The sequence below is a fragment of the Procambarus clarkii genome, chromosome 5, assembly GCF_040958095.1.
Source record: "Procambarus clarkii isolate CNS0578487 chromosome 5, FALCON_Pclarkii_2.0, whole genome shotgun sequence".
NCBI classification, from domain to species: domain Eukaryota; kingdom Metazoa; phylum Arthropoda; class Malacostraca; order Decapoda; family Cambaridae; genus Procambarus; species Procambarus clarkii.
In genome coordinates this window covers 7,124,898-7,138,332 of record NC_091154.1, presented here as the reverse complement: position 1 = coordinate 7,138,332, position 13,435 = coordinate 7,124,898, and the positions used below count along the sequence as shown (strand labels likewise).

General features: G+C 48.0%; 1 protein-coding gene across 1 annotated transcript in view; it reads right to left on the bottom strand.

Moving 5' to 3' along the window:
- LOC123764058 (uncharacterized) overlaps nucleotides 1-13,435 on the bottom strand; it is a 69,672-nt gene that overhangs the window by 22,036 nt on the left and 34,201 nt on the right. Inside the window, 1 exon segment of the mRNA XM_069339069.1 lies at nucleotides 12,541-13,221. Within this exon segment, the coding sequence (XP_069195170.1) occupies nucleotides 12,541-13,221 (681 nt within the window).

The window sequence follows — 13,435 nt, the reverse complement described above, 5'->3', positions numbered from 1 at the left end:
GAGAACCAACAAGTCATCCCCCAACGCACCGACCTCAAAATAAAAAGCCGGTGCAGCCACGTAAGCTGAACAGAAGGGAGCCCACTGGTCAGACCCGGAGGTGCCGGCTGGGGGATCAGACTCGAATGCCTCCATCACCACACCGGAAGGGGCATCCCCTGAAACTGCCTGAGTCTCAGAACCATCTGAACCCTGCCCCGACTACAAAACCCTCAGACACTTCGGGGCTGGAAGCAGGGGGGGGGGGGCAGGACGCACCACAGCAGGGAAAAAGACGAGAGGGGTGCAACCTGAACCAAGGTCGAAGCAACCCTCATCCCAAGTCTGGGTCCCTATAAGCAAAACGGGGCAGCCTCGGGGCATCTGGGTGAGCAACCAACCAAGCGCGTTGCAACAACCTAAAGCGCACATGCAACGCCTGCACTGCATGTACCCGTAAAAGATCATCATTAGACTTGGTAAACTGAGTCACAAGCAAGCAACAGAACTCACAGAACTCCGGGTTGAAAGTGTCACCGACCCAACAGGCAGCGTGACGGAGGCAAAAACAGTGAGTCACCCTGAGACAAGGGGGACAGAACAACCCTCAAACTCGCACGAAGTGAGTGGGGACTCTGGGGTTACATCCATCGGACCCACGCACCCCTGTGGGGTTTCCCGGGCCCTGAGATGGTACTCACACTCAAGTAACCCCAGGCAGGGTACTGCTAACCGGCTCCCAAAACAACAAATCAACTGTCTAAAGCTGAACCCTAGGGATGTGTACACTCACAGGGATCTAGCAGGGGGCACCACCAGAAGAACTGTATCAGGTCATACATCAAGGGGCAAGCAAAGCAGACCCCCCTACAAGGCAAAATGAAAACGAAAACAAAACCCCGAAAGAGGACAACGTAGCCCAAGGAACAGAGCTGGCCGCTTTGAATGGTGAAAACAAGTTGCACAGCACCCTGCGCCCCGTACCAGTGTAAACTGCCTCTTACCCTACGGTAAACAAGGGAGACAAAACACCCAAAGGGCAGCCGAAAAACCAAGCAGTTAAACAGCCCAACAGAGGCAGAACCAAAGGAACATGTGGAAGATAACCCTCAAGCCCCAAGGGCAGGACTTACAGGGCACCTAGGGAAGGTAACCCTAGGCACATGTAGCTCGAGTACTGTAGAATAACTCCTGGCTCTCACACTTCTGGAAGACAGCCACCACACTCGAAGCACACAGTGCTGAAAGACCACTGGAGCCAGAGCACACGACCTCCACCTCTAGCATCAGCCTTAGAACTGACGGGTGGATAGCCGGCATGAGGGGTCTGGGGCTCGCCCTTCCCCCTCCCCGGGAGGGGGGAGCTGCACAGACAGCGGTGCGGCGACGTGTAATGCCATACTTGTTTGCTCGTTTCTTTTTGGGGGAGTTCTATCCACTTGTTCGGCTTTTGGTAGCAACATTTTACCAGAATAGGGGTTTATTTTGGGATGCTTACCGTTCTGGGTGCCTGACCCGGTCGATGGCAGACATAAAATGCTTCTAACCACACGGGGGTTTCGATAGGCCATTGCTCCCCATGCCTCTCCGAGGGGGGCCAGGTTCTGGCTTGTGGTCCCCAGTAGGCCCACGGAACTCCATACACATGACTGATGCCAATGTCTGACATTAGCATATCAGCCTGGATAAGCTTCTGGGAGACCAAGGGGCTCCCCCCTAAAAAAGAGGCGTTGACAGAGCAGGCGCCAGATTAGGTCTGCTCCACCCCAACTGTCAGGCAGGGGTTACCACAAAGATATTATTACCTAATTATTTCAAGGTCTCTGATTTTTTCTTTCTTTTTTGCAGTAATATTATTCAATATTGTGTATTGTGATATATAATAAAATGTGTGAACCATCGCTGTACTCAAAATTATTATGTGCATATTAATGATTCAATTATGTTCATAAACCAATACACAAATAGTTTTGCTGTTATTACACTATATACAAACAGGTTATATATAAGTATCTGCATGTTTTGTTCACCATAACGAACCACTAAGTTGGTATTGTGAGTCAAAAAGCAACGAAGAGTGGCCACCACACACCAGCCAGCAGCTGCCCTTCCTCCCTCACCTCCTCACTTGCCAACATATTCTCTCACCATACTGTTTTTTGCTTTTATTCACTATACACAGACATTAAATATATGTACATGTTTTGTTCACCATAACTGTACATCTAAGCTTGTATGGTGAGTTCAAGCAACAAGAGACGTAGCTACACACACAGTCAGCTGGTGGCTGATGCCGTCACTGGTTTAAGGCCAGACGCACTAATATTTCACCTCCAACAATACTGTTTGTGGTGTTATTACACTATATACACACATTATATATAAATATCTACATGTTTTATTCACAATACCTATACAAATAAGCTGGTATGGTGCCCAAAGACCATAGTGGCCACCAGTAAACATGACATGCCATGCAGACGACGTACCTCCCTCACCAAAATGGCAGCTCCCAACATAAAGTGGCACCTCGACATACGATTGCCCCTACTTACGATAATTTCGAGTTACGATGTAAATTTCATCGAAAAATGCGACTCGACATCCGATGGTGTCGTCGACTTATGATATTTGTTGGTACATGTCCGGGTCGACCAAGCGCGTGGTTCCCAGTCACGCGGCCGACCTGCCTCAGTATACTACATCTGCCCGCTTAGTGACGATCGCGCCTATAAGAAATTCCGCTTTTGTGGTGATTTTTTGCATTTTGAACATTAAAGTAATTATTATAGATCACGCCATGAGTCCCAGGAAAGTTAGTGGTAAGGCTCAACATATGAAAACCCATGTAAGGATGACCATAGAGCAGAAACAAGAGTACAGAATGTCTCTTCCTCAACAATTAAGAAAATGTGTGCAGCATAGGAAGAATTGCAAACCTTTGCTGAAACGACTCACCCAAATCAAGCTGCAGTAGGTCGTTGCCTTAACCTATTCAATGACACTGTGATGCATCATTACAGACAAATGTTAAAATGAAGGGAAAAACAAATGTCTCTTGACAAATTTGTAGTGAGACAAACAAGCACTGAACCACAACCAGGTCCTAGTGGTATTCAGGCAAAACGTAGGAAAGTACCCTAGAGAACACATCAATGCCTGATGTGATAATGGAAGGGGACTACCCTTCCAAACAGTAACAACTCTCCTCCTTCCCCCTCATTACTATCTTCCATACGCCATCAAGAGCCCTCCTTAAAGGTAAGAGAAACTTAGGTACTGTATTGTAGTTAGAAAAAATATTGTATTCAGTATAAAATGTATTTGTATGTTAATATTATGGAGGGTGGGGAACGGATTAATTCAAATCTCTTTATTTCTTATGGGAAAAATCGCTTCGACTTATGATATTTCGACTTACGATCTGTCTCTGGGAACGGATTAGCATCGTAAGTCGAGGCCCCCATTGTACTCCTATTGCTGTTATTACACTCTATACACACGTTATATATAAGTATCTACATTTGTGTTCACCATAGCGAACCACTAAGCTGGTATGGTAAGTCCAGTCAATAAAAGGTGGCCACACACAGTCAGAAGGCGATGCCACCTCCCTCCCTCCCTTAGCATTACTCCTCCCTCCATAGAGCACAGCACTAAAAATCACTGCAATCCTGCTATTATCAGTATCCTGGTCAGTTTTATCACAGTCAAGGGTCTTCTGTAATACTATCATGGCTAAATAATAGCATGTACATATACAGTACAACTTCGATTCAACGAATCTCCGGCTACTTTGCACACTTTTCAAGCCGGATTTACTCACCTGGTTCGACGAACAATGGTTCACCGAAGCGGGGGATGTTCAGATTTGCTTACGATGTCGAGACAGAGTTCACAGACTGGTGGAAAACTTTCCCATTCTATCACAAATTACAATTAATAATTCGCTCATTTGACAAGTTTGATCACACAAGTGGACTGCACAAGTGGTCCACAAGTGGTCCACAAGCTTACGATGTTGGGACAGAGTTCACAGAGTGGTGGAAAACTTTCCCATTCCATCACAGGTTACAATTACAATTCCTTTATATGACAAGTTGCATCAACAAGTGGACCACACAATAAGTGAACCATATGAACCAAACACCAGCCAGAGTGGTCCACACAAGTGAATGATTGTTTTTCCATGATTTTCTTTCACTGATTTGTGGCACACGTATGTTTGTAAATTAATTTAAAGGCTGAAGTGTGATTAGCTAGCTACATGTGGTAAAATCTCCTTATAGACATTTTCTGTGATGAAACAAGGTGAGTGAGGGTGGACAGATAAGGGAATACTGTACTGTAAACCTCACTTGGTTTTCCTTCGTCTGTGTTGTCATAGTTTAGTGACCCATGACTTTGAAAGTTTCAGATTAATAAATCGTTTCTAAAATCAGTGTTTTAATCGTTTTTTATTATTCTAATTAACACTTAAACTGCGCAACGCGCCTGCAGGCCCACGTCTGGTTTGCGCAACGCGCCTCCGGGTATTTTTATTTTTCACGTTCCATTCAAAACTCATGCGGCTACATAGGGTTCACATCAGCTTCCTCAGGGCTCTTGTAAACAAACGCCATCTTTAAAAAAAATCGTGGTCCACATTCCCGGGTGTAAGAGCCTCAGTAGTGAGTGAGCAACCAAGGCTGGCGCTCGCAGTATGAGCGCACAGCACTGCTGTTCAACGTGTGACCACAGCATCGCCTAATAATGTCAAAATATATATATAATCTGTATTATTTAGCCATGATAGTATTATAGAAGAGCCTGAGTGTGATAATGACTGGGAACAATGTTCAAATATCAGTGATTCAATGCTGTTCACGATGTTCACAGCGCTAGCCACAGCACCCCAGCATTATTTCGTCCATCTAGGAATCTTCAAATGACTTCTTAGGTTCCTTTTCAAAATAAATGTGTGGACAATTATTCATTTACAGGAATTAGTGACCAGGATTGTGATAATAGCAGGATTGTGGATATAATTAGCATTGTGCGTAGTATTGTGGAATGAGGAATTTTGGTGAGGGAGGGAGGGCGAGAATTGAGGTAGCCTCACTGTGTGTGGGGCAACCACTCTTGTTTTGCTCACCATACTAGCTTAGTGGTTCGCTATGGGCAACACACATGTACATGTGTATATACAGTGTGTGTATATAGTGTAATAACAGCAACAGGAGAATGTTGAGAGGAGCTATTTTGGTGAGGGAGGTGACTTGTGGAAATTTCCAACACTAATACAATACTATTGTATTATAATAAATCAGTATTATTGTATACTAACTACAGTAGTCACTAAAACTTACTAACAGTAATGTTCACATAAACTAACCATTATATCTACATATGGATGCTGGAATTCTTACGAAACCAAGCACCAGTATTGCGTCAGCTTATATCTAGTTAAACACATTTATTGCCAGTGTGTTAGAGAATTGAATGTGGTTCTCTAAAATCATCAGTATTCCGTGTGATAATTATTTATGGATAACATAACTCCCAAATAATTCTAAATCGAGAGTTTTTAGTTACAATTGTTATCAAGTAATAGTTTTTCTGTCACGCGTGAATGCCATGGAGAAAACTAAAATCTTCTCCATTTCTCGTTTACCACCATAAGACGAGAAAGCAATAATATTTAAATCCCTAGAATCACAACCCAGTCTTTATTAAAGTATTTCAACCACAATTGCGCGAAATAGTATTATTCGTGATAAATAATTTCTGTGGTGAATGCGGGGACGCGGGTTGAGGGAGAAGGAGACGCCATTGTGTGTGTGTGTGTGGCGAGCTCGTGTTGCGGAGTGAGCAACAAGAGCATACGTACTTGGACGGGAAGGTCGTGGCGTCAGAGTCTGAGACACGTGACGTTGGGATTATCAGCAAGAATTACACTGATACTCAGCTTAGAACGAATAATTATTCTTCCACATGATCTACAGTGCTCGGTCAAATAATAACGCGTCGATATTCAAGCCAAACTCTCAACCAAGTGTACAACACTGTGGAAGTTTGAGATTGAGACGCGATACCGGCAGACTTCAGCATATACTGCACTCACCGATAAGTATATAATTCTTTCTTGATGCATCATTAGAGATTGTATATTTCGTGGGCAGTCTGTCGTTACATCGTAAGACGACTAAAAATCCAATGTTAGTACCGCACTAATCTTTATTTTCTATTTCATAAATATTGAGACTTAAGTAGCCTAGTTCAATGCTACGTAATATCCTTTAAATTACAGCTCGTATGTGAGGAGTCAACGGGCCGTTAACTACATTCGTGTTATTCACCTCTAAGGACTTCTATGTGGAGATCCTGAGATCACGAGGACGAGGCACGAACGATGTCATAGAAATCGTCTTAAAGCTAAGACTTTTTGTACACATTTAATTGCTCCAATTTATTCTACATATCCATGATATTATCACATTGAATGCTTGTCATGTGTGGAGATGCATGTGTTTACTTAGATGATTGCTCTCTAATTTTAACAATCATTAAAATTTTCTATTTGTATTTACCTATTGATTCTATAATAATTTGGTCACAATATTCTTTATTCAGCAATGAACTGGTGCACGAACCACACTAGTTCCTAGACGTATATGAAGTTCTAGCAATACCCCCCCCCCCCCCCCCCCCAATGTAGGTGTTTGAGGCTCTGACTTTAGTTAATTAACCATACAGTTCATTATTTATTTAAGTGATTATTCTTTCTAATATTTATCCATGGACACTGGTTCTTCCTTGTGTTTCTAATGATCACTTTTTATTAGTTTCCCTCTTTTCTCAAAAGTGGGTGGTCCTTCGTTATTAATTTGATTAATTAAATAATTAAATAATTGAGTCAAGCCCCAGATATCCCACAGTGACGTCATAATCGTAGCATCGTCTGCTGTCTGCTGTGTGATTTCTCATGCAGTGTATGGTGGCAACTGTACTGTTTGGACACAATACCGGCTTACATGCATAGTTCTGGTAAATAAAACATGTAGATAGGTATACATAACATATGTAAATAGTGTAATAAAAACAGTAACAGTATGGTGGGAGGAGTGATGACGAGTACGATGTTGGAGGAGAGAGGGAAGACTGGCTGGCTGGGTGTGGCAGCTCACACTCGCGGAGTTCTGAAGGTGTTTATGGTGTGTGACAGTGTAGGGTGTGTAAATGTGTTGTTAATATACATAAATGAACCTGAAACATTGGTGTAAATAACAATATGGTGGGAGGAGGGGTGATGGTGAGTACAATGTTGGAGGAATAAGGGAGGACTGGCTGGCTGGGTGTGGCTGCTCACACTCGAGGAGTTGTGTGTGTGTTGATGGTGAATGTATATACTGTGTGACAGTGTATAGTGTGTAAATAGATTGTATATATATACATAAATTAGCATGATACATGGTAAATATGTGCAACATATGTGTACACAAGTGTCATGCACGTAACACAGTGTCTTCGGACAGTACGGATGTTTTACTGCCATAATATAGTGCACGTGTTCATTATACATAGGACTAGCACGTAAAAACAAATAAAATGTATTTGGAACTGTGCGCAAAAAATGAACAAAAATATATTTGCGGCAAATCGCGCGCCCCGCTCCAGGCGCCCTACTGGCCCCGGGGGCGTACGTCACAGGCGAACGGGGAATGATGACGTCACGCCCCAACTTACGGACCCCAAAGCAGCCAAAGTAAGTACAATTTTGATTTTTTTTTTACATACCCATACTCAGGGAAGGGTTTTTGACACTTTAGAAGAAAAAAAAATTCAGAGAATTTATTTCCTGCGCACTTGGGGGGTGTCATATTTGGAGGCAACGCAGTTAAGGGATTAAACTAAACATAACTAAATAAAACCGAAAATATACTGTAATATGATAGACATCTGCTATTTGAGAAATTATTTATGTTATTGGAAGAACAACTCCTGCGCGGGGGACAGGTCTAATCCTTGTACACACAGCACCATGTGTGTTTTGTTCGATTTTGTCGCCACAGTTCAGTGACCTATGGCCTCGAAATAATAAAATTAATAAATCAGTTCTAAAATAAATTTTGTATATCTCTTATTATCCTAACAATGTTGCTAAACTAAATATATAACCCAAAAATATATAATTTGATGTAAATCAAATATTTGAGAGAAATTTATGTTACTGGATCTGGCTTAAACTCCAACCTACTGCAGGGTTTATAGACCTAGTTTACGTTCATACAGTAGGCACCCAGTGCCGTTAGCTTTGTCTGCAAGTGATGTGCTTGTCCACCAGCGGAAGAATAATTGTAATAACCCACCAGCTTATATCAACACCTAAGGATGAGGAAAGATATTTGTCTCGAGGACATGACAAAAAGAAGGAAACAAATGAAAATGAGTCAATATTTTTCCACGAACTAGTAGCAGAAAATCAACAGCACAGCCGTAGCCAGCACCAGCACAGCCGTACCCAGCACGAGCACAGCCGTACCCAGCACCAGCACAGCCGTACCCAGCACCAGCACAGCCGTACCCAGCACCAGCACAGCCGTACCCAGCACCAGCACAGCCGTACCCAGCACAGCCATACCCAGCACCAGCACAGCCGTACCCAGCACCAGCACAGCCGTACCCAGCACAGCCATACCCAGCACCAGCACAGCCATACCCAGCACCAGCACAGCCGTACCCAGCACAGCCGTACCCAGCACCAGCACAGCCATACCCAGCACCAGCACAGCCGTACCCAGCACAGCCGTACCCAGCACCAGCACAGCCATACCCAGCACCAGCACAGCCATACCCAGCACCAGCACAGCCATACCCAGCACCAGCACAGCCGTACCCAGCACCAGCACAGCCATACCCAGCACCAGCACAGCCGTACCCAGCACAGCCGTACCCAGCACCAGCACAGCTGTACCCAGCACCAGCACAGCCGTACCCAGCACCAGCACAGCCATACCCAGCACCAGCACAGCCGTACCCAGCACCAGCACAGCCGTACCCAGCACCAGCACAGCCGTACCCAGCACCAGCACAGCCGTACCCAGCACCAGCACAGCCGTACCCAGCACCAGCACAGCTGTACCCAGCACCAGCACAGCCGTACCCAGCACCAGCACAGCCGTACCCAGCACCAGCACAGCTGTACCCAGCACCAGCACAGCTGTACCCAGCACCAGCACAGCCGTACCCAGCACCAGCACAGCTGTACCCAGCACCAGCACAGCCGTACCCAGCACCAGCACAGCCGTACCCAGCACCAGCACAGCCGTACCCAGCACCAGCACAGCCGTACCCAGCACCAGCACAGCCGTACCCAGCACCAGCACAGCCGTACCCAGCACCAGCACAGCCGTACCCAGCACCAGCACAGCCTGTACCCAGCACCAGCACAGCCGTACCCAGCACCAGCACAGCCGTACCCAGCACCAGCACAGCCGTACCCAGCACCAGCACAGCTGTACCCAGCACCAGCACAGCCGTACCCAGCACCAGCACAGCCGTACCCAGCACCAGCACAGCCTGTACCCAGCACCAGCACAGCCGTACCCAGCACCAGCACAGCCGTACCCAGCACCAGCACAGCTGTACCCAGCACCAGCACAGCTGTACCCAGCACCAGCACAGCCGTACCCAGCACCAGCACAGCTGTACCCAGCACCAGCACAGCTGTACCCAGCACCAGCACAGCCGTACCCAGCACCAGCACAGCCGTACCCAGCACCAGCACAGCCGTACCCAGCACCAGCACAGCCGTACCCAGCACCAGCACAGCCGTACCCAGCACCAGCACAGCCGTACCCAGCACCAGCACAGCTGTACCCAGCACCAGCACAGCTGTACCCAGCACCAGCACAGCTGTACCCAGCACCAGCACAGCCGTACCCAGCACCAGCACAGCTGTACCCAGCACCAGCACAGCTGTACCCAGCACCAGCACAGCTGTACCCAGCACCAGCACAGCTGTACCCAGCACCAGCACAGCTGTACCCAGCAGCCGTACCCAGCACAGCCATACCCAGCACCAGCACAGCCGTACCCAGCACAGCCGTACCCAGCACAGCCATACCCAGCACCAGCACAGCTATACCCAGCACCAGCACAGCCGTACCCAGCACCAGCACAGCCGTACCCAGCACCAGCACAGCCGTACCCAGCACCAGCACAGCCGTACCCAGCACCAGCACAGCTGTACCCAGCACCAGCACAGCTGTACCCAGCACCAGCACAGCCATACCCAGCACCAGCACAGCCGTACCCAGCACAGCCGTACCCAGCACAGCCATACCCAGCACCAGCACAGCCGTACCCAGCACCAGCACAGCCGTACCCAGCACGAGCACAGCCGTACCCAGCACCAGCACAGCCGTACCCAGCACCAGCACAGCCGTACCCAGCACCAGCACAGCCGTACCCAGCACCAGCACAGCCATACCCAGCACCAGCACAGCCATACCCAGCACCAGCACAGCCGTACCCAGCACGAGCACAGCCGTACCCAGCACCAGCACAGCCGTACCCAGCACCAGCACAGCCGTACCCAGCACGAGCACAGCCGTACCCAGCACCAGCACAGCCGTACCCAGCACCAGCACAGCCGTACCCAGCACCAGCACAGCCATACCCAGCACCAGCACAGCCGTACCCAGCACCAGCACAGCCGTACCCAGCACCAGCACAGCCGTACCCAGCACCAGCACAGCCATACCCAGCACCAGCACAGCCGTACCCAGCACCAGCACAGCCGTACCCAGCACCAGCACAGCCGTACCCAGCACCAGCACAGCCGTACCCAGCACCAGCACAGCCGTACCCAGCACCAGCACAGCCATACCCAGCACCAGCACAGCCGTACCCAGCACCAGCACAGCCGTACCCAGCACCAGCACAGCCGTACCCAGCACCAGCACAGCCGTACCCAGCACCAGCACAGCCGTACCCAGCACCAGCACAGCCGTACCCAGCACCAGCACAGCCGTACCCAGCACCAGCACAGCCGTACCCAGCACCAGCACAGCCGTACCCAGCACCAGCACAGCCGTACCCAGCACCAGCACAGCCATACCCAGCACCAGCACAGCCGTACCCAGCACCAGCACAGCCGTACCCAGCACCAGCACAGCCATACCCAGCACCAGTACAGCCATACCCAGCACCAGCACAGCCGTACCCAGCACCAGCACAGCCATACCCAGCACCAGCACAGCCGTACCCAGCACCAGCACAGCCGTACCCAGCACCAGCACAGCCGTACCCAGCACCAGCACAGCCGTACCCAGCACCAGCACAGCCGTACCCAGCACCAGCACAGCCGTACCCAGCACCAGCACAGCCATACCCAGCACCAGCACAGCCGTACCCAGCACCAGCACAGCCGTACCCAGCACCAGCACAGCCGTACCCAGCACCAGCACAGCCGTACCCAGCACCAGCACAGCCGTACCCAGCACCAGCACAGCCGTACCCAGCACAGCCGTACCCAGCACCAGCACAGCCGTACCCAGCACCAGCACAGCCTGTACCCAGCACCGAGCACAGCCAGTACCCAGCACCAGCACAGCCGTACCCAGCACCAGCACAGCCGTACCCAGCACCAGCACAGCCGTACCCAGCACGAGCACAGCCATACCCAGCACCAGCACAGCCGTACCCAGCACCAGCACAGCCGTACCCAGCACCAGCACAGCCGTACCCAGCACCAGCACAGCCGTACCCAGCACCAGCACAGCCGTACCCAGCACCAGCACAGCCGTACCCAGCACCAGCACAGCCATACCCAGCACCAGCACAGCCATACCCAGCACCAGTACAGCCGTACCCAGCACCAATATAACAGCAGCCTGCACCAGCTCAGAAGCAGCTGAAGCCAACACAGCAGCAGCGAGCACCAGCAAAGCTGATGCAAACATCTAAAAACAGTGTGTGTGGCGTGAACAGTTTAAACAAGTGTTAAATTTAAGTGAGTACACAGTGTTAAAATTAAAGTTGCAGTAATTTTAGTGTACAATAGTTTTCATAATCTGTATTGTAGTACTCGACATACAGAAGAACTACTTAATCAACACAGTGCTAACGGCATAATACACTACAGTACGTATTTACTGTACAGCATTCACAACTCCACGAGACTTCAAGATGGACATAACTCCAACAATAATGTAAATAACCAATGTAACACAGTATTTTTAGTAGAGTAGTAATATATAGGTACAGTATATAATATGATTATAGGTAGAGTATATAATATAATGTATTTTTATTGTGTACAAGAAAAAAAAAGACACTGATGCAAACGCCTCCTGAAGGTCACCTCTTGCAACAAATCCAATGCTCCAATGCACTGGGGTCCCATATAGTGCACTGAATCGAGGTTGTACTGTATTATTAATTTTTACATAATTTGAATATTTTTCAATTTCTGGCCCCTTAGAGCATAAAATGCAGCCATGAGATGGGAGTAACTAGTTACATAATGGAACCACTACACAAAGCAGGTCAACCATAATACAACATTTAGAGACATACCTTGACTGAGGTGTGGACAGTGTTGACATCTGGGAAGACATCCTGGCACTTCTGGAGCCAGTCTTCCACCTCTTCCGTGGTGACGACAACGTGTTTAGTGTTGACTGTGTCAAAGTTCCCCAACATGGTTTCTAGCTGTTTCTTTCCTTCTTCTACTTGTGTGGCCATATCCACCACACTGGTATCCTCCCTCTCCAGGAGTTCTATTGCCGCCTTGTTCTGCTCTGCCAAATCATCAAGCTTGTCCTGGAGCTGATGGTGTTGAGTCTTCCAGTCTCTCAGCTGACCGCGATACTCCCCCATCTGGCTGAGTACCTCTTCACAGTTACTAATGAGGCTGCTGATGCTGCTCTTCTGCTCCTGTGCCAAGGATCGTAACTTCTTGCTGATGCCTCTTGCGCCGTCTTGTTTACGTTTTGCTGAAGAGCTGCTTTCCGACGTGGCATTACATCCCAGTTTCCGAATAAATGCTTCCATACCATAGTTGACTGGGAACCGTGAAATAGATGCAACAATGTGCTCGGTGCGGCAGCTGGGACAGACAAGCTCATTATTCTTGAACGTAGTCTCTATACATTGAGAGCAGAATGTATGACCACAAGGCAAAGTGCGCGGGCGTCTGAGGGCTTCGTCATAATTGTCACAACAGACTGTACACTCCTCTGGCTTGTCGTAATCCTGCTGAGCAGAACGTCGCATCAGATTATATATTAAGACATTGCATTATGATTTGTTGGTAAATTTATACCTATAATTTAATTACCTATCATAGAGCAGTATTCAAATTAACACCATCCTTAACTTTACTTCAAATAAAAAGCCTAAGCCAATAAACTCCAGAAATTAGAGCAGTTGGTAAATAAGATAAACTTACTTAAAAAATACTCAAACATAC